Source organism: Trichechus manatus, unplaced genomic scaffold (genome assembly GCF_000243295.1).
Source record: "Trichechus manatus latirostris isolate Lorelei unplaced genomic scaffold, TriManLat1.0 scaffold00122, whole genome shotgun sequence".
Taxonomy (NCBI): Eukaryota; Metazoa; Chordata; class Mammalia; order Sirenia; family Trichechidae; genus Trichechus; species Trichechus manatus.
In genome coordinates this window covers 5,360,920-5,383,977 of record NW_004444058.1, presented here as the reverse complement: position 1 = coordinate 5,383,977, position 23,058 = coordinate 5,360,920, and the positions used below count along the sequence as shown (strand labels likewise).

Here is a 23,058-nt window from a genome sequence, read left to right as displayed (position 1 = left end):
GGCCGCTGGGGGCCGCCGGGCGGGCGCGGCAATCTCGGGGCCCCGGGGCCTTCCCCGCTAGGCCACGGCGCGGGCCAAGGCAGGCGGCGGAGGCCCAGCGGAAGAACGGAGCCCCGGCTCGGCTGCCCCGCCCCCACACGGCGCGGTCAGGGGAGTGGACACGGGCGGGGACCCTACCCGGCTGGCTACCCGCGCGATTGGGCAACGGTCCTGCTTCCCGCCCGCAGGGCCTTCCCTGGGAGGAAGACGATGGAGGGCTGAGATCGCCCCAAACCCGCGGATCTCAGCATGTCTCCCCCATCCCGGGCCGTGGCGCCCCGAGGAGTCCCGGGTTCCGGAATCGCCCCTCCCGGGACCCCAGAATCCGTTATAAGCGGAGTCCGCGACCTCATGTAACCCCATCCTGGGGTCCCTGAGTCCCCGCGTACAGATGCGCCACACCCTGGTCTCTGGGTGTGCACCCCGGGCCAGAAATCCCCGCCCTGAATCTCAGGAGCCCCCTGGGGCTGACGGGAGGGGGTGGGGGAGGGGGGAGAGGCGAGGTCCTGTCCCTGCAAAGGGGTGGGGACAAGGCAAGGCTGTCTGCCACATGCTGGTGGGGGGGGGGGTGGGCGGTGTTTGGGAGATGGGAGGGGGCTTAGGGAGCAGACAGGTCATCCTCACCTGGAGAGGGGCAGAAGGGGACACCCTTGAGGCGGGCGGGCAGGAAGGGCACCTTGGGGAGGCAGGAATGCGAGGCCAGGCCTGGGCCCCCAGGGCCCATTTTCCACTTTCCATTGCTCCACACGATGCTAATTGGGGCGTGGGCAGGCGGCCTCCCCAGGTGAGGTGAGTCATACAGGTGCAGCTGCATCTGCCTGGCACAGTGGGATGGTGGGCATCGTCCACCACACACTGATTCTGAAGGGCCTTCTTCCCCTGACCGTTGGACACATCCCGAGCCTCTGTCTCATCGCCTGTAAAATGGGGTGGGCAGGGCACACCCTGGTCCCTTTGCCTCGGCCCTGGCTTACCCTGTGGTCCGGGGCTGAGGCAAAAGCTAATGAAGAGAGGAACAAGTATTAACATGGCTTGTTGTAAGGAGTGTGGGGAAGGACGAAAAAGGCTTCAAGGACGGCAGGGCTGGGTGGGGGCTTCTCGGGGGGGAAGCAGTTGAAAGATGAGACCTGAAGGACTGGGGGAGGGCAGTGGGAACAGCTGGTGCTTAGGCCCAGAGCTGGGAAGAGGCCTACACAGTAGAGGAGCAGGAGGAGGCTGGTGGCAGGAGGGGAGGGAGGAGGGGGAAGTGATAAGATAACATCCAGGGATTCTGAGTCTTGTCTGTAATTTGCTGAGGTGCACCCTGGGTCCTGAGACACAGGCTCGGCTCTGACCCCCCCAGGCCTGCACCAGGGCACAGGGGCAGTTCAAGGGGAGGGACTGGGGATGGCTCTCACCCCCTGGGCGCTTGTTGCTTGCCGTCGAGTCAGTTCTGATGTGTGTGCAGAGTAGAACTGCTCCATGGGGTTTTCAAGGCTGTGACCTTTCAGAAGCAGATCACCAGGCCCTCTGAGGTGCCTCTGTGTTCATTCGAACTTTTAACCTTTTAGTTAGTAGTTGAGTGCTTAACTGTTTGCACCACCCAGCTGCCTTTTGCAAACGGTTAAGTGCTTAAGTACTAACTGAGAGATTGGTGGTTTGAACCTACCTAGAGGCACTTTGGAAGAAAGGCCTGGTGATCTGCTTCTGATAGGTCACAGCCTTGAAAACCCCATGGAACACAGTTCAACTCTGACACACGAGGGGTTGCCAGGAGTTGGTGTCAACTTGACAGCAACAACCTGGGTGCTAGTTACTGAACTATCCCGGGAACAGGGGCTGCTGACCTCTCTTCTGCCGCCCGCCAGGTGTCCGGTCCTGGGATGTGGACCCCAGTGTCTGCAGCCTCGATGAGCAGCTCAAGGTCTTTGTGTCACGGCACTCAGCCACCTTCTCCAGCATCGTGAAAGGTGAGGCCAGTGCTAGCTCACCCATCCTCAGCAACCCACAGGCAGGAGCTGGTTTATTCACCCCCGTTTTACAGATGAGGAAACCAAGGCATAGGGGCAAGACCAAGAGCCTTCCGAGGAGAGGGTATTTTGAGGAGAGAAGCAGCTAATTTGGGAGATGGAACCCCATGTGGGCTCTCCACAGGGCCTTGTACACAGTAGGTGCTCAATAGATGGGGAACCAGAAAGCAGTGAGATGGGGGAGGAGAGGGGATCGCAGCCCCTGGGGATCCAGGGGTGACCAGTGTAAGCAGAGCACACTTGGTGTCACCCTAGCCCCCCCTGCAGTGGAGACCAGTAGTCAAGTCACCCCTGGCCACCGCAGGAGGGGAAGGAAGTGCCTGTCATCTCATTGTCCTAGCGGGTCCTGGTGGCTTCCTGAGCCCTCATAGGGGGTGAAGAGCCTGAAAATCCCATTTGCTCCGTGTAACTTCGGTGGCCACATGTGACTCTCTGTGTCTTGGTTTCCCCACCTGTGAACTGGTGATACCTGTGCTTGGCTAGCGGTTTAATAATCAGAGACCGGCTCTGGTGGCCTCCAAAGCCTGAGGGCCTGGTGCAGGATGGCTGGACCTGGGCTCCTGGGGGACAGGCCAGGGTTTGAGTTTCAGATTCAGCCCCGCTGCCCCACATGGTCTGCCTCCATCCTCCCTGCTCTCTGCTCCCCATGCTGCCTCTCCCTGGCACTGTGCCCCCACCTGGAGCACCCTCATTGGTCTTTCCTTGTTGGCCCTCCTTGGGCTCAGTGTTCCTGTCTGTAAGATGGGATGATGGTGATGCCCCCCTACCAGGGCTGTTGGGAGTGTTCAGAGAAAGCAGCCCTGAAGGGCACGGAGCACCACGCAGTGGGAACTCAGGATCACCGTGGTCTCAGCGTGAGGCTGGGCAGGGCGGATCAGGGGCACCCCCATTCCTCCTCATTCTGTCCTGGGCTGGGAGGCTCATGCGGGGAGGCAGGATCCAGCCCTGGCTCACGGCCCGGCACCCACAGGCCAGCGGAGCCTGCACCACCGCGGGGATGCTCTGGACACCCTGGTCCTCCTCAACCCATCGGACAAGTCACTGTGTGATGAGGTACAGGGTGTTGGCGTCTGGGGGGATGGGTGGTGGGACCCCAATGTCACGCTGCCTAAAATCCTCTTCTTGACCCGCAGCGACAGTACCTCCTCCCTAGGAAGCCTCCCCTTCTCCCTTCCTCCAGGGTGATGATGGGGTGGGGTGGTGGTGAAAGAGCTGGGGAGGACTCCCAGCTTAGGCCCAGCAGGTGCAGAGGTGTGGAGGGGCACAGGCCACAGTGATGTTGGCGTCCAGAAGGTTCCCTCCATGGCCCCAGTCAGTGCCTGAACTGACTTGTTAATGCTCCTGCCTTGGTGAGGTCTGAATTCTTCTCCCCATTATTCGTCAGAGAGGAGCAGGACAGAGCACTGGCGTGCCCCATTAGAGACCCTCTTACAGGCTGACTCCTTCGATCAGTATGTGCCCCTGTGTTCCTTGAGGGGCTGCCATCCCAGCTCCTGGTCAAACACTGACCTGGCCATGTGGTGGGGACAAGGGAAGGGAATTACATGTAGGTTTACAGCTGGGGGCTTCCCTGCTACAGGGAGTAGGACCCTTAATACTCTTCCCCTCCTCCAGCTCCGGAACTTTCTGCTGGATCCTGCCCCTCACAAGCTGGTGGTGCTGGCCGGGCCATGCCTAGAGGAGACAGGGGAGCTGCTGCTCCAGACAGGGGGCTTCTCGTCCCGCCACTTCCTCCAGGTCCTGGCGGACAAGGAGGTGAGATGTATCTTCCCCCTCCTGCCTCCCTCATGATTCCCACCCCACCCCCCAAATCCTGGCTTGTCCTGTCCAGGTTGGGCAGGAACAGGGGCGCCCCTTGGTTGTCAGGGTTCAGTCCCCTCATTCACTTAAGTGTGTTGCAGGAAGCTGAGCTGTAGCTTAGCGAACTTCCCAGAAGCCTAAAGGGGCACTCGAGTTGGAGTCCCAGAGGGATGGAGCTGGGCAGGATCCTCAGTCTGGTCCAGCAAAAATGGGCAAAAATAAACTGGCAGACCACATCTCCACATTGCAGGTCGTAGTGGGTGCTGTAAAGATGGGGAAGTCAGAGGTTAATAGCAATGGAGAGAAGTGGGAGGTCTAGAACGGCTCTACAAAAGGAGCTTTGTCCCAGGGAGCAGAACAGCTGCCCTGGAGCAGGGAGGCGTCTGAGGAGCAATGGGGAGAAAGGGAGGAGGGGAGGGCAGACCAGGTGGAGGAGGCTGAGTTTGGTCTCAAGGGAGTAGGGAGCAGGTGAGGGGCCAGCTGGAGGTCCCCTGACTCCAGGTGTCCCTGCAGATAGGGGAGCTCCTGGCCTCAGCGCCCCCACCGTCCACCCCGCCCACACTCACCATCACCTGCCCGACCTTCGGCAACTGGGCCCAGCTGGCACCCAATGTGCCAAGCCTGCTGGGCACACTCCAGCTGCGGCTGAACCCGCCGGCGCAGCTGCCAGCCTCCGAGGGTCTGCGTGAGTTCCTGGAGTACGTGGCTGAGTCGCTGGAGCCGCCCTCGCCCTTCGAGCTCCTGGAGCCACCAGCTGCTGTGGGCTTCCTCAAGATCGCCCGGCCCTGCTGCTACGTTTTCCCCGGTGGCCTGGGTGATGCCGCCTTCTTTGCTGTCAACGGCTTCACCATCTTGGTCAATGGTGGCTCGAGCCCCAAGTCGAGCTTCTGGAAGCTAGTGCGGCACCTGGACCGCGTGGACGCAGTGCTGGTGACTCATGCCGGTGCCGACAGCCTGCCAGGCCTCAACAGCCTGCTGCGGCGTAAGCTGGCTGAGCGTGAGGCAGCAACGGCCAGCGGCGGAGGCGATGAGGGGCTGCGCAACCTCATCTCGCCCGAGCTGGGCGTTGTGTTCCTGAACGCAGGCGCAGCTGGGGACTCAGTGGTCAATGAGGCGCAGCTGGTGCGTGGTGCAGACGAGGCGGGGCTGGCACTGGGCCTGCTGGCCCGCCTGGGCATTCCACCGCTACCCCTGAGCCGTGGGCCACTGCCCACCCAACCCACTGTACTCTTCCAGAAGATGGGTGTGGGCCGACTGGACATGTACGTGCTACACCCACCCTCTGAGGCCGCTGGGCGCAATGCAGACCGCACACTGGCCTCGGCCTGTGTCTTGCTGGTGTGGCAGCCGGCCACCCCCACTGAGAAGGTGGTGCGGGTGCTCTTCCCAGGCTGCACGCCTCCCGCGCGTCTGCTTGAGGGCTTAGCCCGCCTGCAGCACCTGGGCTTCCTGCGTGAGCCCATAGTGATGCCCCAGGACCTAGAGGGGCCGCGGCGTGCTGGGAGCAAGGAGAGCGTGGGCTCCCGGGACAGTGTGCGGGGCAAGGAGCGCCCTGGGACAGCCCGCAAAGAGCCCCCCCGCGCGGAGAAGGACACCCGGCTGCCCCCGCGCGAGGTCAAGAAGGACCCCAGACCCAGTGCCCTGAGGACCCAGCCCCGGGAGGCACGCCGCGGGGCCTCTACTGATGTCAAGAAGGCGGTGGTCCCAGGGTCAGCCAAGGCACGGAGAGTGCCCGATATGCCACATCCAGCTGTGGAGAATGGGCCCTGCAGTCCTCCCAGCTTCCGCTGCGGTGAGGCCAGCCCCCCGCTCGCAGCATGCATGTCCCCGGCTCCCCAACTGGCAGCTACACCCAGCCTAGAGCGCAGCCTGGAACTGGGCCTGAGCCCGGCCGCTGGGGATGAGGGCTGCAGCTCGGAGGAGCAGACCCTGGAGTTGCTGTCGGCAGCCAGCACGCCACGGCCACACACACCCTCGCCCACTGGGCTGCACCACGGAGGCCCCACTGAGAGTTGCGGGCAGCTGTCGCTGAGCCCGCTGCGATCCGGGGAGGCAGCACCAGATGCCTCACCCACCGTGACCACGCCCTCACTGCCCGCAGAGGTGGGCTCGCCGCACTCCACCGAAGTGGATGAGTCCCTGTCTGTGTCCTTCGAGCAGGCGCTGCCGCCACCCCCCGCCACCGGCGAGCCTGGGCTGAGCCTCCCACTGCGTGGCCCCCGGGCACGGCGTTCGGCCTCCCCACATGACGTGGACCTGTGTCTGGTGTCACCCTGTGAGTTCGAGCACCGCAAGGCCGTGCCCCCCACCACCGCAGCCTCCCCCGGTGGCGGCTCCAATGATAGCAGTGCCAGGTCCCAGGAGCGTGGCCCAGGTGGCCTGGGGGCTGAGGAGACACCGCCCACCTCCCTCAGTGAGTCCCTACCTACCTTGTCCGACTCGGAGCCCCTGCCTGCTGTCCTTGGCCCCATGGACTCAGATGATGATACCGAGAGCCTGGGCGTGCCCCATCGCCGCCGTGACCCACTGCCTGCCCCGCTCAAGGACCCCCACCCACTGCCTGCCCCGCCTGGTGTCTGCATGGTGGACCCCGAACAGGCGCGGCGCCCGGAGAGCCTCGGCCGTGCCCGGAAGCCCCTGGCCCGCACTGGCCCTGGTACTACTGGTCCCAAAGCCGCAACAATTGGCACTGCCAAAACCAAGGGGCTGGCCAGTGGGGACCGGGCCAACCGGTCAGTCAGCAGTCTGTGCGAGCCCGGTGACAAGGCAGCCCGGGCGCCCCTGTCCAGAAAGGCCTCCATCCCCAAGACGACCACTCGAGGCCCACCAGGTGAGTACTGGGAGGGGGCATGAGTCATGTCCTCCCAGTCCCGTCTGCTGTGCGACCTCAGCCGTGCCCCACCCTGTCTGGGCCTCAGTTTCTCCCCGAAGTGGCAGTGGTGGCCTCGGTATTTAAGCAGGTGCCCTCCTCGTGTCTTCGAGCTGCGCTGCCCAGTAGAAACGTAACGTGAGGCACATCTGTCGTCATTAACTCTGTTAGGAAATAAGAAACTAAAGAAACTAATTTCAGTGGTCTGTAGCTGATTCTCATTAGTCGCGGTAGTTACGCTCTAGGAGTGGGGCAGTGGTGGTTCAATAGTAGAATCTTCGCCTTCCATGGGTGAGACCCAGGTTCGATTCCTGGCCAATGCACCTCATGTGCAGCCACTACCCATCTGTCAGTGGAGGCTTGCATGTTAATATGATGCCAAACAGGTTTCAGCCGAGCTTTCAGACTAAGATGGACTAGGAGGAAAAGCCTGGCTAGCTACTTCTGAAAGTCAGCCAGTGAAAACCCTATGGATCACAGTGGTGAGATCTGCAATGCATCATGGGGATGGGGCAGGACCGGGCAGTGTTTCGTTTCGTTGTGCGTGGGGTTGCTATGATTTGCGGCCAGTTTGACAGCAGCTAACAACAGTGTACTAGAAAGTCCTCATGAATGCTGGTTTAGTGAATACAGACCAGCCTCGTTGGACCACAGCTGGGAATGTTCATGTCCTCGAGTGACCCCAGACATACTGCCATGCTGATTTGGGGGTTATAAATAAGTTTTAGCAAGTGGGTGAATTTGGAAATACTGAATCATGAATATAAGGAGGAGCAACTGCATTTTCTTTAACCCATTAGTGCCAGGGTCCCTGACACCACCCCTAGGTCTGGTGATTTGCTGGGAGAACCGAGTAGATAGTTGTGCTCAGAGCTGTGCTTTCTTACAGAAAGGACATATTAGCAAAGGACAAATGCACGTGGCGCAGAATCTGGGGGAACCAAGTGCAAGCTTCAGGCCTCCTCTCCCCACAGAGTCACACCAAAACCAAAACTCATTGCCATCAAGTTCGTTCCGACTCATGGCGACCCCATACGTGTCAGAGAATGGTGCTCCATATGCTCTATAGGGTTTTCTTGGCTGTCATCTTTACGGAGGCAGATCACCAGGCCTTTCTACCACGGCACTGCTGAGTGGCCAGCAGCGAGCTGTGATAACTCATGTGAAGTGTTGTCTGCCAGGGAAGTTTGTTAGCGACCCAGCTCCCATGGTCACGTAGGCAACTCTGCCTGGCCCTTTTCCGGAATCCCAGACCCCCAGAAGGAACGTGAGTGGTGAGCGTAAACCACACTGTGCGCACAGTCTAGGCCCAGAGAGCCACTCTTACCGGTTCAGGGAATGGCGGGAACCCTCCCGAGATCCGCGCTCCCAGACTCCAGATGTGGGCCGGCCTGGCCAGCAGCCTTTCCAAGGCCAGCAGCTGTAGCTGTGCAAACTCTTCTGTTCTCCAAAAAAGAAAACAGTTGCTGCCAAGTTGACTCCGACTCACGGAGACCCAGTGTGTGTCAGAATAGAACTGTGCTCCGTGATGTTTTCTGTGGCTGATCTTTTTGGCAGTAGGTCACCATGCCTTTCTTCCAAGGCACCTCTGGGTGGACATGAACCTCTAACCCTTTGGCTTGCAGCCAAGTGCATTAACCATTTGCACTACCCAGGGACTCCCTTCTACTCACCATAATACCCTAAATAACATCACTTCCCCATGCAGTCAGCACAAAAAATCATTAGTGAGACATGTCACATTGCTTTTTCTGGCTGAGTCTCAGGGACCTAGTGTGTGTGTTGCACCAAAAGTGCACGCTTATCCACCTCGTCTCAGCTGCTCGGTGGTGCCGCTAGTCCATTCAGCTCCAGAGGAAGGCTGGCGAGAGCAGCCAATGGCAGCAATAACAGTAACATGGTCTGCAACTAATAATTGTTGGCTCTGGTCGGGTCCTCCTCCCAGTGCCCAGGAGGTGACCCTGAGAAAAGGACAGACTGGCCAGATGGGCGTCTCTCAGCTGGCAGGTGTCTCCTGGCTCTTGTCCCCATGACCTGTCCTGGTCTCTACCTGAGCTGCCCCCTCTTGTGTTTCTCAGGCAGGTTCTGAGGGGGCATCCATGGGCTTCCAGGGCCTCTGGGGATTGGGGGTGCCCAGCACGGTTGGGGAAGAGGGCAGCTGCCCTGGACGTAGGGAGGGGCCACCAGGGCCATGGTCTCGGCCGCTTAGGCTCTTGCCCCCCCCCACCTCAGATCACCTGACCCTCTAGCCAGAGACTGGCAGACTGTTCTGGAAAGGACCAGAGAGTCAGTATTTAACCCAGCTGTTACAGTACAAAAGCAGCCACAGTCATGTCAACAAGTGGGCATGGCTTCGTGCCAATAAAACTTTATTTACATAAAAGCCGGGGGCAGATGTGGCTGCAGGCCATGGTTTCCAATTCCAGGTCCACACTGTCCTTCTGGTCCTGGGGCTGCTGCCCACCTCCCTCCTGTCACCGGTCAGCTTTTGCCACAAGTAGACGGCCAGTCTACCCTCACTCTCAATGACATCGTTGCACGGCTTTCTTCTGCAACTCCCTTCCAAATCCTTGACATTGTCCCAGGACAGTGCAGGCAGCTGAGGCAGAGGGAGAGGTCACTTTCCTAGAGCTGGGGTCGGTTTGTTCTGCAAGCACCTGCATCTGCCCGTGTCCACACCTGAGCTGGGCGGCTTGGTGTGCCAGCGACCCAGCTGCACTCTTCCAGCTGTTGATTATTGATTTGTTTGCCCAGGGATGGTGGGACCTGGTGGTCTGGAGGCTTGGTGGCCTGTCCACCTCACATAGGCCTTGAGCTGAAGGCCTGGCCCAGCCTTGGGTGGCTGTTTGGGGCTCAAGGGGACAGCTACTTGTCTCCGTGCAGCCCATCCAAGCCTAGCCCCCCCACCCCCATCTGAGCCTGGTCCCTCTCATGTCCACCTGGCCCCCCATCGCCAGCCCTTGGGAGGAACCCCCATGCCACAGGCAGGCTGGGATTCCATTTGCTGAGGTCAGTCTGTGCCCCCGGGGCATGGTGTCCAGTCGGGCTCAGTAAACATTCCTCCACTGAGTGAACTGCTGACTGTGGAAGCAGCAGTGTTCCAGGACCCGGCTGTCTCAGGGCTGTATCTCCCAGACTTCTTCATTCAGGAAGTCCTCCCTGATTGCCTCATCCTCTGTCTCTGGGGCTATCTGGCTGGGGATGATTCTTCTCAAAGCATAGGTTGGGGTCCGGGCACAGAGGGGCAGCTGAAGGTGTCTGTAGAATGAGTAGAGTTTCGGGGAGCAAGTGTCGCTTAGGAGAGGGCTGTGTCTGCTGTGAGGTAGGCGGGACCGGCGAGTGGCTGGTCAGGTGGGGAGCCCTTCTTGGCCCCACCCTGTCTCAGGCCGCCTCCTTCCCGCCCTGCCATTCTGGACCCGCCCCCTTTCTTGGCCAGGTCCCGCTCCCCCCCCTTTCCCCCCACCACGCTGACCAGTCTCTCTTGCCTGCAGGCGCAGCTGGCAGTCGTCTGGTTAGATCGGCAGCCCCTCCAGGCAATCCCGTCTACCTGGATCTGGCCTACCTGCCCAGCGGGAGCAGCGCCCGCCTGGTGGACGCCGAGTTCTTCCGGCGAGTGCGCGCCCTGTGCTATGTCATCAGCGGCCAGGACCAAGGCAAGGAGGAGGGCATGCGGGCCCTGCTGGATGCCCTGCTGGCTGGAAAGCAGCAGTGGGACCGCGAGCTGCAGGTGAGGAGCCAGAAGGGGCGGGGCCAAGGGCTCCAGGGGAAGGATGGGCTGGGGTGCTGGAGCACACGGTCACAGGTTCTGGGTGCCCCTCTCAGTCGCCTGGGGTGGCTGAAACAGAGTGCCACACCTGGAGGCTTTAGAGAACAGGCATTTACTCACAGTTCTGGAGGCTGAGAGTCCAAATCCGGGCGTCGGCAAGGCTGCCTTCCTTGTGAAGGCTCTGGGGGAGGGTCCTCCTTGTCTCCTTTAGTTTCTGGTCTCCAGTGTTGGCTTATAGAGGGGTCCTCGTGTGGCATTTAACCTCCTGTGTGTGTCTGTTTATCCTTTGCTTTTATGAGGCACTGCTCAGGAAAGGTTAGGTTTAGGGCCCACGCTATTCCAGGATGACTTCCTCTGACTTAACTGATAGCAAAAGAAAAACTCTATTTCCAAATAAGGTGACACTCACAGGTACAGAGGTTAGGACGTCATTCTATCCAGGGGCCAAAGCTCAACCCATAGCAGCACCTCTGAGAGTGACAATAACATGGTCGGTGTAGTTTATGGAACCCTGGGAGGGGAGGCAGGGTACGTGCTCCACAGCCTCTTCAGGCTGAACCCACATGAGGTTGGCGTGGTCGTCACTCACCCCTCAGAAACAGGCACGGGGCTCAGAGCGGTCCGGCCGTGTCCTTGAGGGCACATGGCCCACAAAGGGCAGATACAGGGTCTGAGGGAAACCTGGGGTGGAAGGGGGCTAGCCCCTGTCCCTGTGATGCCCACCAACCCCTCCGCAAAGAGAGCTGGGGAGTCAGTGGGGTGTGCGGTGTCTGCGGGGCTGGAGAGGTGGAGAGTGACCACAGGGTTGGGGGGCTGCAGTCGTCCCCAGAGGCCACAGGGAGACCAGGGCTGGGACTAAGAGGTGCAGCAGGCAGGGCACGGGGGGAGTCTCGAGTTCCAGGTGGAGCTGCACAGTGTTGAATGCGGCACGCAGAGCCTTGCAGAGCCTTGCTTGTATGCAGCGTGTTCTGCCCCAGGAGGAGGGCTCCGAGTGGGAACAAGACAGGATAAAGGCCGAAGGTGGGATGAATGTGGTGTGTCCCAAGTGGGGGAGGGTGATGCTGTGGGGAAGGAAGGGGGCTTTGAGGACAGGGGTGGCCACTGCTCAGATGTCCACACAGGTGAGAAGGGAGCCGAATGCCGAGCTCCAAGGTCAGAGAAGAGGCCAGAAGGGCCTCGAATGTCAGGAAAGGGCACATGGGGCCTCTGGGCAGGGGCAGCAGGTCCCCCTCATCATCACCGTCTGTCCCCCACAGGTGACTCTGATCCCTACCTTTGAGTCGGTGGCCATGCACGAGTGGTACCAGGAGACACATGCGAGGCAGCAGGCGTTGGGCCTCACGGTGCTGGGCAGCAACAGCACGGTGGCCATGCAGGATGAGACCTTCCCTGCCTGCAAGGTGGAGTTCTAGCCCACCCCACCACCCTCAGCTTCATCCCCCACACTCCCACGGTCCCCGGCTCTGCCGCTGCCCAACAACTCACCTGTCACCAATAAACCACGTGCTCACTCCACTGTGGCCTCCATTCCTTTGAAGTGCTGGCCCACACCCATTTCACGGATGGGAAGAACTGAGGCCTGGCGGGGAGGTGTCTTTCAGAGCTAAGAACCCATGGGCAGGTGAGTTCGCTCCTCTGTGAAGCCCTGCGGCTGACCTGGTTGCCTCCTCCCCACAGTCTCGACCCCAATTACAAGCCAGCCAGTGGCTGAGGTGAGGTTTGATCCCTTATCTCTGCATCTCCAAAGCCATAAGACAAAAGTTACCCTTCTGTCCATAGGCATAATCGGTGCTTGAGGCAGAAAAAGTCAAACTCCACAGAATTTTAAAACCAGCTGGAGTCTAAAGGTTACAATGTTCTGGTTACCCCCCTCCTGATGTGCAGAAATACTCAGATGTAATAGTAGGTGAGAGGCCATTTGTGGTGCATTCAGTGGTGACCACCACAAAGATGTATGTACTTTCTAACCTGGGACCTGTGAGTGGGACCTCATTTGGGAAAAGGGTCTTTGCCTGTGTGATTGAGGCTCTTGAGATGAGATCATCCTGGATTACACTCTTGTTGCGATCGAGCTGATTCCACTGCATGGTGGTGACCCCGTGTGTTACAGACTGGAACTGCTCTATAGGGTTTTCTTGGCTGTGATCTTTATGGAGGCATATTGCCAGGCCTGTCTTCCGCAGTACCACTGGGTGAGTTCAAACTGCCAACCTTTAGGTTAGTAGTTGAGCACAAACCTCTTGCGCCATCTAGAGACCTTGGTGGGCCCTAAATCCAATAACAAGTGTCCTTGTAAGACTAGAGGAGAGACAAAGGCACACATAGGAAGGCATCATATGATGACAGGCAGCCTGGAGTGATGTGGCCACAAGCGCAGGACACCTGGATCCACTAGGAGCTGGAAGAGACAAGGAAGGATTCTCTGCTAGAGCCTCTGGAGGGAGCACAGCCCTGCGGACACCTTGATTTTGGACCAGCTGGAGATAGATGTGTGCTGTGGCCTGATTCCTGGGGACCTGACTGCCCATGGCTGGGGGCTGGTTTGAAGGGGCTGCGGAGCTAGCTTCGTGGGGGATCTTGAACTTGAAGCCTCTCAGGTGGGCAGACAGTTAGGGCAACAAGCCAGAGTCCACAATGACAGACTGGGAGGGTGCCGTGAAGCTTTGCCCCAGGCCTCGCAGAAGCTGGAGGAGGGTCCCGGGGAGGGTGGGGCAGCCACGAGGTGAGCCAGCAGGCCTGCGGAGCCCCCAACCACCCTTCTAGACTGAACAGGCCACGCTGCTGAAGTCCACCTCCAGGCCTGACATCCAAGATCACTTGTAGCAGACACCCACAGGGAAGGGGATTCTGGGAAGCCTGGCCCGCACTGCCTGACACCACGCCCCCCGCCTCCATCCCTCCCACCCACCCCCAGAGATACAGGGTGGGACCTGTTCTTACTTGAGACCTGAGCACCTTACTTTTCATTCTGGTCATACTGTTGAGTAATGACTGCTGTCTCCTTGTTCTTTCTTCATTTTGTTCATCTTTGCTGAGGTTTTCTTACATTTATTGCTCTTTTTTTGTTTTTAATTAGATGTTTCCATTTTTTCAAATTGGGTCATTTGCTTTTTTCTTTCGTGTATAATGATTTCTTTTTTTAAATCGGGATAACGCATTCGTATACTGTAAATTAAGGACTCTGCGTGGCACAATGCTTAACTACTAGCCAACAGGTTAGCAGTTTGAACTCACCCAGCATGCCTCGGAAGACAGGCCTGGTGCTCTGCTTTTGAAAGGTCACAGCCTTGAAAACCTTATAGAGCTGTTCTCCTCTGCACACGTGGGGTCGCCGTGAGTCAGAACCAACTTTACGGCAACTAAACAACAACAATAAACTCTTACTATGTAAATTTTTTTTCCAAATTTATCTTTCCATTTTGTTTACAGAAGGCTTTGCTATGCAAAACACTTTATTTTTATGGTTTTTAATCCCCAGTCTTTAAATTAGAAAATTCTTTTTTACACTTAGTTTTTTTTTCCCCACAGTTCATAAAATTTCAGGCTGTTTTGTTTGTAATTTCAGCTTTTGCTTTTGAACGTTTTATCCATTTAGGACTTATTTTGGGATGCAGAGAGAGGCGGGGACTTTCTCCACCTCAGAGGCTTAATCAATTGTCCAGATGCCATTTGCTAATTTGAAACGCCCCCTGCCCCTTGAATAAAGCCCAGGGTATATCGACATCTGTTTCTGAATCCATCTCTCGGATCCACCTCCAACTTTGCTGACCATGACCTTGCTGTTTTAATCAGCGTACCTTTGGAGTCCCTGGATGGTGCAAATGGTGAAGGGTCTCAGCTGCTAACCAAAGTGTTGGCGGTTTGAGTCCACCTAGAGGTACCTTGGAAGAAAGGCCTGGAGATCTGAAAAATCAGCTATTGAAAACCCTATGGAGTGCAGTTCTACTCTGACACACATAGAGTGACCATGAGTGGGAGTTGACTCAACCACGAATGGGTTTTTTTGGTGTGTGTCTTGATATCTTGTCAGGCATGTGCTTCCTCCTTGAATTTGCTTTTCTTCCCTTCATATATTTTCACATGCTCGTTCCTCTTGAAATCCTAGAATCTCTGGGGATGGGGCCTGTCCTAGTCTCTTAGGGCAGCCATAATAAGATACCACTAACTAGGTGGCTTTCAATAACAGGAATTTATTGTCTCACAGTTCTGGAGTCTCGGAGCCTGAATTCAGAGCATCCACAGGGCCATGCTCTGTCTGCTCAAGGCCTCAAAGGGCTGCTGGCAACATAGAGGTGAAATAGAAATAAAGGCTTTCCCTACCTGCACACCCCACAGGGAAAGGAAAGTTAACGTCTCTCAGACCTTGCTTTTGGGAAACAAAAAAACCCATTGCCATTGAGTCGATTCCGACTCATAGTGACCCTATAGGGTAGAACTGCCCCATAGGGTTTCCAAGGAGCAGCCTGGTGGATTCAAACTGCTGACCTTTTGGTTAGCAGCCAGGCTCTTAACCACTGCACCACCAGGGAAAAGGAGGGGGGGAAATTCTCATCTGGTAACTTGTAACCTCATATGAGTTGGCAACTCTAGTCACATTATCTGCGTGTTCAAAAGGCCTCGAGTCAATAACATGGCTTAAAGTGGCCCAGGATGATAGTGACCGACTCTGTCCTCAAAGAATGCCCCTGATCGCATCCCAGGAAATAGGAGTCAGCATCAAACATCCCGAGCTGTAGCTATAGACAGCAGCAGAGACTTCCAATGCCAGCATCAGAAACGAATTGATGTGTTTAACCCCGAAATGTGAACAAAGGGAGAGAGAGTCACTTTTGAATAAGAACCGAATAGAGCTAAAAGACATTAAAAAGATAGTCATCAAGGTTGAAAACTCACTGGACAGGTGCACAGGTCCCTCAGTGGCACAAGTGGTTTGCTTGACTGCTAATCTAAAGGTTAGCAGTTCAAACCCACGCAGCAGCACCACGAAAGAAAGACCTGGTGGCGAAAGAAAGCCAGCCATGAAGACCCTATGGAGCAGCTCTACTCTGTAACACATGGGGTCGCCATGAGTCAGAATCAATTAGATGGCTACACATTTTGGTGTTTTGGGATGGGTGTAATGGTGGATTTGAGATAGCTGGAGAGAGAACTGGCAAACTGGAAGGAGGAGCTGAATAAATATCCCAGAGCACAGCACAGATAGACAAGAACAAGGAGAAAAGAGAGGTTATGAGGCAGAGGAGGAGTTAAAAAAAAATAAACAGCCATTGAGTCTACCCAACTCATAGCGCCTCCACGTGTGTCAGAGTAGAACTGCGCTCCATAGGGTTTTCAATGGCTGATTTTTCAGAAACAGGTCTCCCGTCCTCTATTCTGAGGTGCCTGTAGGTGGACTTGAACCTCCAACCTTTTGGTTAGCAGCCAAATGCATTAACTGTTTGTGCCACCCAGAGGCAAAGTCTGAGGGATGATGGCTGAGAATTTTCTGAAACTCATGAAAGAAAACGATTTGCAGATTCCGAACGCCAAACGCATCCCAAGCAAGCTACATGAAGACACAACTCAGTGAAAGTGCAGTGAACCTAAATCAGTGAGAAAAATGAAATGGACCAAGGGTCACCTTCTCAGTCCCACAACCCAGAAACCAGAACACAGTGGAGTAGCATCTTTCAAGATGCTGAGATAAAATCACTAGCAACCCAGAATTGCTCAACCAACAAAAATATCTTTGGAGATTGAGTGTGAAATAAAGACAGTGGCCAGGGATTTTCCACCTGCAGAACCCTCATCAAAGGACATTGAGCGGAAATATTTTTCAGGTGGAAAGAAAGTAGGTGGTGGAAGGGCTCAGATGCAGGAAGAAACAATGAGGAAAATGGTGGGAAACGTGGGTGAATCTAAAATGTTGCCTTTATTCACAATATTATCATGTCCAGTTGTGTAGGATTAAAAACAAGTTAAATTTAGACAACAGTAGGAAACAAGGAAGAGCTGAGTGAAGTCCTAAAATCCTTGCATTGTTTGGGGGAGGGTAACATTAACTTGAGTAAGCAGAGGAGGAATATTAAATTTTTTAGGGTAAGCACTAGGAGAAAAATAGTCTATACCTTCCAAACTAGTCAGGGGAGAGGGGATTAGAATGAAAAAGAAATAATCCAAAGGAAGATTCATAGAGAAAGTGGTACAGATAGAAAGTCCAAATAAGATAACAGAGATACATAAAAATGTCCAGTAATTACAATAAATATAAATGGACAAAAAACTCCAGTTAAAAGACAAAAGTTTTTTTTTTTTTTTTAAATGCAAGCTTATGCTGTTTACAAGACACATTTAATAAGCATAAAGATGCTGAAATTTTGAAAGCAGAAGATGGAAAAAGAAATCTGGCAAATACAAAAAAAAATTATTTAAAGCTGATGTAGCCACATTAATAATAGATAATGTTATTTTTTAGGATGTTAATAAAAATAAAAAGTATCCAATCAGAGGTTTTAATTCACCCAGAAGATATACCTGTTCCAAACTTGTAAGCAGCTAGTAACAGAGCCTTAAAATATATAAAGTTAAGAACCACTGGAGGGAGTCACAAGTTTATCTTTTTTTAAAAAAAAAAAGTGTTAATTTCCCAACATTGATCCATCCTTACGTTCCTAGAAAGAACCCCACTTTTTCAGGCTTTCCTTTTATTTTAATAAGCTATTGGGTTCTGGCTTTTGACCTCAGTATTTGGTGGATATTACCCTGTCCTTCAGGCTTGTGATGTTGCTGCATTCCTCATCACCCTCACACAAGAGCCCAGTCTAACAGAACTTCCAACATCTAAAACATCGTAGGTCTCGAGATAGGGGAGGAGGACATGGTGAGTTATGCACCAGCTCTTAAAGTCTTCCAGCTGGAAGTGATACCACATTCATTCTCCTTTCATTGGCCAAAACAAGTTACATGACCCTGCCTAACTTCCTGAGTGGTGAAGTATACTCCTCTCTTGTAGGAAGAGAATCAGAAATATTGGTGAAAAATCACTAAAAATAATTGCCCCCAAAAGAGTTAGTTTTTTCTTGGGCAATGGTCAACAAAACTTTTTTTTTTTTTTAAATCTTTTTCTATAAAGAACAAGATAGTAATTATTTTCAGCTCTGTGGCCCATACAGTCTGTTGCAACTGCTCAACTCTGCCCTTGCCATGTAAAAGCAAACATAGACAATACATAACGAATGGGCATGGCTATGTGTCAATAGAATTTTATTTACAAAAACAAGTGGTGAGTCCCTAATAGAATGGGAGAAAAATGCAGAACAAAACTCAAATTCCTAAAAAAAAGAGCAGACCTACTGGACCAAGAGACTACAGGAACCCCTGGAGACTATCATCCTAAGAAAACCTTTGAACTTGAATTTGAAGCTATTTCTGTTGGTCACCTTTTAGCCAATTAATAGATTGGCTTATCAAATAACAAATATCACGTGTGAGTAATGGGCTTCCTTAAACAATTAACTATATGAGATCAAACAGCCAACATTAACCCAAAAGCAAAGATGAGAAGGCAAAGAGAGGAAGACAAGCTAGATCAATGGAAAAAGAACACACACAATGGAAATAATGAGAATGCTGACACATTGTAGAAACTGTAACCAATGGCACAGAACAATTTGTATAAAAATTGTTAAATGGGAACCTAATTTGCTGTGTAAACTTTCACTTAAAACACAATAAAATATTATTTAAAAAAAAACAAGTGGTAGTATGTAATAAATCATATAGGAGCTACAGATGCAGATACTTCTTAGACATAACCAATCACTTTATGGGATTAGTATTCTTGGTTTGAAGACTTAGGATCATGGTCTTGCGGGTCAGTCAGTCAATTGGCATAACATAGTTTATAAAGTTCATGTTCTACATCCTAGTTTGGTAAGTACTGTCTGGGGTCTTAAAAGCTAGCAAGTGCCCCTCTTAGATACAACTATTGGTCTCTCTCTTCGTGTGAAGAAAAAGAGAATGAAGAAAATCCAAGAATTAGAGAAGGAACTGGAATATAGAAGTAATTGTCTCCATGACAGCCTCCTCTACCTTGAGACCAAAAGACTAAATGGTGCCTGGCTACCACAGATCAGGGTCCCAGTAGATGAATTCTGATAGAAAGGGAGAAAAATATGGAACAGAACTTCAAATTCTTAAAGAATCCAGACTTACTGGACCCATTGAGACTGGAGGAATCTCCAAGACTATTGCCTGAGATACCCTTTAAACCTTGAACAGAAATTATCCCCTGAAATCACCTTTTAACTAAATAGCACATTGCTCAAAAAGTAAAGAATGCTGCCCTTGAGAACTGCATTCTTTTAAAAATTGTCCATATGAGCAATAAGACAAGAAAAAAGGTATCCAAATTGGAAAAGAAGAAGTAAAATTATCTCTATTCAGGGATGATATGATGTAGTGCCAGAAAATGAGCCCCTCAGGTTGGATGGTAGTCAACAGACGACTGGGGAAGGACTGCCTCCTCAAAGTGGAGTCAACCTTAATGATGTGGATGGAGTCAAGCTTTCGGGGCCTTCATTTGCGGATGTGGCATGACTCAAAATGAGAAGAAACAGCTGCAAACATCCGTTAATAATCATAACAAAGTATGAATCTAGGAAAATTGGAAATCATCAAAAATGAAATGGAACACATAACCATCAATATCTTAGGCATTAGTGAGCTGAAATGGACTGGTATTGGCCATTTTGAATTGAAAAATCATATGGTCTATTATGCCAGGAATGATAACTTGAAGAGAAATGGCGTTGCATTCATCTTCAAAAAGAACATTTCAAGATCCATCCTGAAGTACAACGTTGTCAGTGATAGGATGATATCCATAAGCCTACAAGGAAGATCAGTTAATACCACTATAATTCAAATTTACCCACCAAACAGAGGCCAAAGATGAAGAAACTGAACATTTTTACCAACTTCTGCAGTCTGAAATTGATCGAACATTCAGGATGCACTGATAATTACTGGTGATTGGAATGCGAAAGTTGGAAACAAAGAAGAAGGATTGGTAGTTGGAAAATGTGGCCTTGGTGATAGGAAGGATGCCAGAGATTGCATGATAGAATTTTGCAAGACCAACGACTTCTTCATTGCAAATACATTTTTTCACCAACACAAATGGTGACTCTACACAGAGACCTTGCCAGATGGAATACACAAGAATCAAATCGACTACATCTGTGGAAAGAGATGATGGAAAAGCTCAATACCATCAGTCAGAACAAGGCCAGGGGCTGACTGTGGAACAGACCATCAACTGCCCATATGCAAGTTCAAGCTGAAGCGGAAGAAAATTAGAACAAGTCCATGAGAGCCAAAGTATGACCTTGAATATATCCCACCTGAATTTAGAGACCATCTCAAGAATACATTTGACATGTTGAACACTAAGGCGATATGCAGATGACACAACCTTGCTTACTGAAAATGAAAAGGACTTGAAGCACTTACTGATGAAGATCCAAGACTACAGCCTCCAGTATGGACTCAATCTCAACATAAAGAAAATAAAAATCCTCACAACTAGACCAATAAGCAACATCATAATAAACGGAGAAAAGATTGAAGTTGTCAAGGATTTCATTTTACTTGGATCCACAATCAACCCCCATGGAAGCAGCAGTCAAGAAATTAAACAATGCATTGCATTGGGCAATTCTGCTGCAAGAGACCTCTCTAAAGTGTTAAAAAACAAAGATGTCACCTTGAAGACTAAGTTGTGCCTGACTGAAGCCATGGTGTTTTCAATCGCCTCATATGCACGCGAAAGCTAGGCAATGAATAAGGAAGACTGAAGAAGAATTGATGTCTTTGAATTATGGTGTTGGTGAAGAATATTGAATATACCATGGACTGCCAAAAGAACAAACAAATCTGTCTTGGAAGAAATACAGCCAGAATGCTCCTTAGAAGCAAGGATGGCGAGACTTGTCTCACATACTTTGGACATGTTATCAGGAGGGATCATTCCCTGGAGAAGGACATCATGCTTGATAAAGTAGAGGGTCAGCAAAAAAGAGGAAGACCGTCAATGAAATGAATTGACACAACAATGGGCTCAAGCATAACGACCGTGAGGATGGCGCGGAACTGGGCAGTGTTTAGTTCTGTTATGCATAGGGTCGCAATGAGTTGGAATCGACTCGACAGCACCTAACAACAACAACAATGATCCTATATACACAAAATCCCAAAGAGGCCGCAAGAAAAATTCTAGAGCTAATAGAGGAATTTAGCAAAGTTGCAGGGCGTAAGATCAAAAAACAAAAATCAGTTGTGTTTCTATACACCAGCAGTGAGAAATCTGAAAGGGAAATTAGATACACAATTCTACTTACAATAGCATCTAAGAGAATAAAATGCCTAGGAATAAATCTAACCAGGGATGTGAAGGACTTATACAATCAAAACTACAAAACACTACTGAAAGAGATTAAAGAAGACTTAAAATAAGTGGAAAGATGTTCCATGTTCATGGATTGGAAGACTTAATATTGATAAGATGTCAATACTACTCAAAGCGATCTATAGATTCAACTCAATTCCAATCAAAATTCCAAAATTCTTCTTTTCAGAAATAGAAGATCCAATCGTCAACTTTATATGGAATGGCAAGAGGTCCCGAATAGCTAAAGCAACGTTGAAACAGAGGAGCAAAGTAGGAGGACTCACACTTCCTCATTTTAAAACATACTATATACAGCTACAGTAATCAAAACAGCCTGATATAACAATAGACAAAAAGACCAGTGGGATAGAATCAACAGTCTAGAAATAAACCCACACATCTATGGTCAACTGATTTTTGACAAGGGTGCTAAGTAAGTCCTTCGATGGGGAAAGAAGAATCTCTTCAATAGATGGTGCTCGGAAAATTGGATTTCCACATGCAGAAAAATGAAACAGGATCCATGCCTCATACCATACACAAAAACAAATTCAAAATGGATTAAGGACCTAAGTGTGCAAACTAAAACCATAAAATTCTTAGAAGAAAAAGCAGGGACAACGCTGTCAGGCCCAGCTTTTAACAATGGATTATCTAATATAAGAACAAAAGCACAAACAGCAAAAAGACAAATAAATGGGACCTCATAGAAATTAAAACTTTTGTTTGTCAAAAGACTTTACCAAAAAAGTGAAAAGATAAGCTACTGACTTGCAGAATATCTTCAGAAACCACGTATCCGACAGGAATCTAATAACCAAAATATATATAAAACTTTGACAACTTAACAACAAAAAGACAAATAACCCAGTCATAAAATGGGCAAAGGACTTGAATAGACATTTCACCAAAGAGGATATTCAAATGGCCACCAAACACATGAAAAGATGCTCAGCATCATTAGCCATCAGACAGATGCAAATCAAAACCACAGTGAGATACTATTTCACTCCTACTGGATGACTAAAAGGAACCATGGTGGCACAGTGGTTAAGCACTCAGCTGCTAACCTAAAGGTTGGCAGTTGGAACCCACCAGCTGCTCCACAGGAGAAAGGTGTGTAGGATGGCTAAGATTAGGAAGAAAAAAAAAAAAAAACACTGAAAATAACAAATGTTGGCGAGGATGAAGGGAAAGTGGAACCCTTACCCATTGCTAGTAGGAATGTAAAATGATGCAGCCATTGTGGAAAACAGTGTGGTGGTTCCTTAAAACACTAAAAATAGACCTACAGTATGACCCAGCACCTCCACTTCTAGGTACATACTCAAAAGACTTGAAAACAGAGACTCAGACCTGCACACCAATGTTCATTACAGCACTATTCACAACAGCCAAAAGGTGGAAACAGCCTAAATGTCCATCAACAGATGAGTGGATAAACAGAACATGGTACATACGTACAATGAAATAGTACTCAGCTGGTAGAAGAAATGAAGTCCTGATACATGCTATAATATGGATGGAGCTGGAAGACATTATCCTGAGTGAAATAAGTCAGAAAAGGTCAAATACTGTATGACCTCGCTATATAAAAAGATAAGAAAATGCAAATATATAGCGAGCAAAGTTTATTAGTAGTTACTAGGGGTGGGAGGGAAGGGAAAAGTAGGGGTTAATGGTGATGGAAATATTGCATTAATTAAGGGTAGGGTTGCACAGCTGATTATTATAATTGCTGTCAATAAGTTGTACACCTGTAAGAAGTTGAATTGGCGAAAGTTGTGTGATAGACATATTTACAACAACAGCAACAACAAAAACAGTAGCTGCTGAAGCTGCTTATGTACAACCAAAAACCTAATAGGATTTGGTTTCTTTGTTCAGTGGTTTAGGGTCATAGTTACACTGAACAGCCCAGTTAATTGTCCTAACAACATGTTTAGGGCTTCTGTTCTACCTCCTAGTTTATTGCGTAGTGCCTGGAGTCTTAAAAGCTTGCAAGTGGCCATCCAAGGCACAACAATTGGTCTCTATTTGCCTGGAGCAATAGAGGAAGAAGGAATGTCAGGAATAGAAGGAGGATATGGAAAGATTCTATAGAAAAATCCTGATCAAAAGGGTGAAAATGCAGAACAGAATTTCA

At 51.2% G+C, this 23,058-nt stretch overlaps 1 protein-coding gene across 1 annotated transcript in view; it reads left to right on the top strand.

Annotated features, from left to right (window-relative positions):
* The window catches only part of MAP1S (microtubule associated protein 1S), a 12,417-nt gene extending 352 nt beyond the window's left edge, over positions 1-12,065 (top strand). Inside the window, exons 2-7 of the mRNA XM_004384399.2 lie at positions 1,887-1,988; positions 3,019-3,101; positions 3,663-3,803; positions 4,362-6,678; positions 10,209-10,444; positions 11,740-12,065. Coding sequence (XP_004384456.1) covers positions 1,887-1,988; positions 3,019-3,101; positions 3,663-3,803; positions 4,362-6,678; positions 10,209-10,444; positions 11,740-11,895 — 3,035 coding nt within the window. The 3' untranslated portion in view covers positions 11,896-12,065. The remainder of the gene's footprint in view (positions 1-1,886; positions 1,989-3,018; positions 3,102-3,662; positions 3,804-4,361; positions 6,679-10,208; positions 10,445-11,739) is intronic.
* The last annotated feature ends 10,993 nt before the right edge of the window (positions 12,066-23,058 follow it).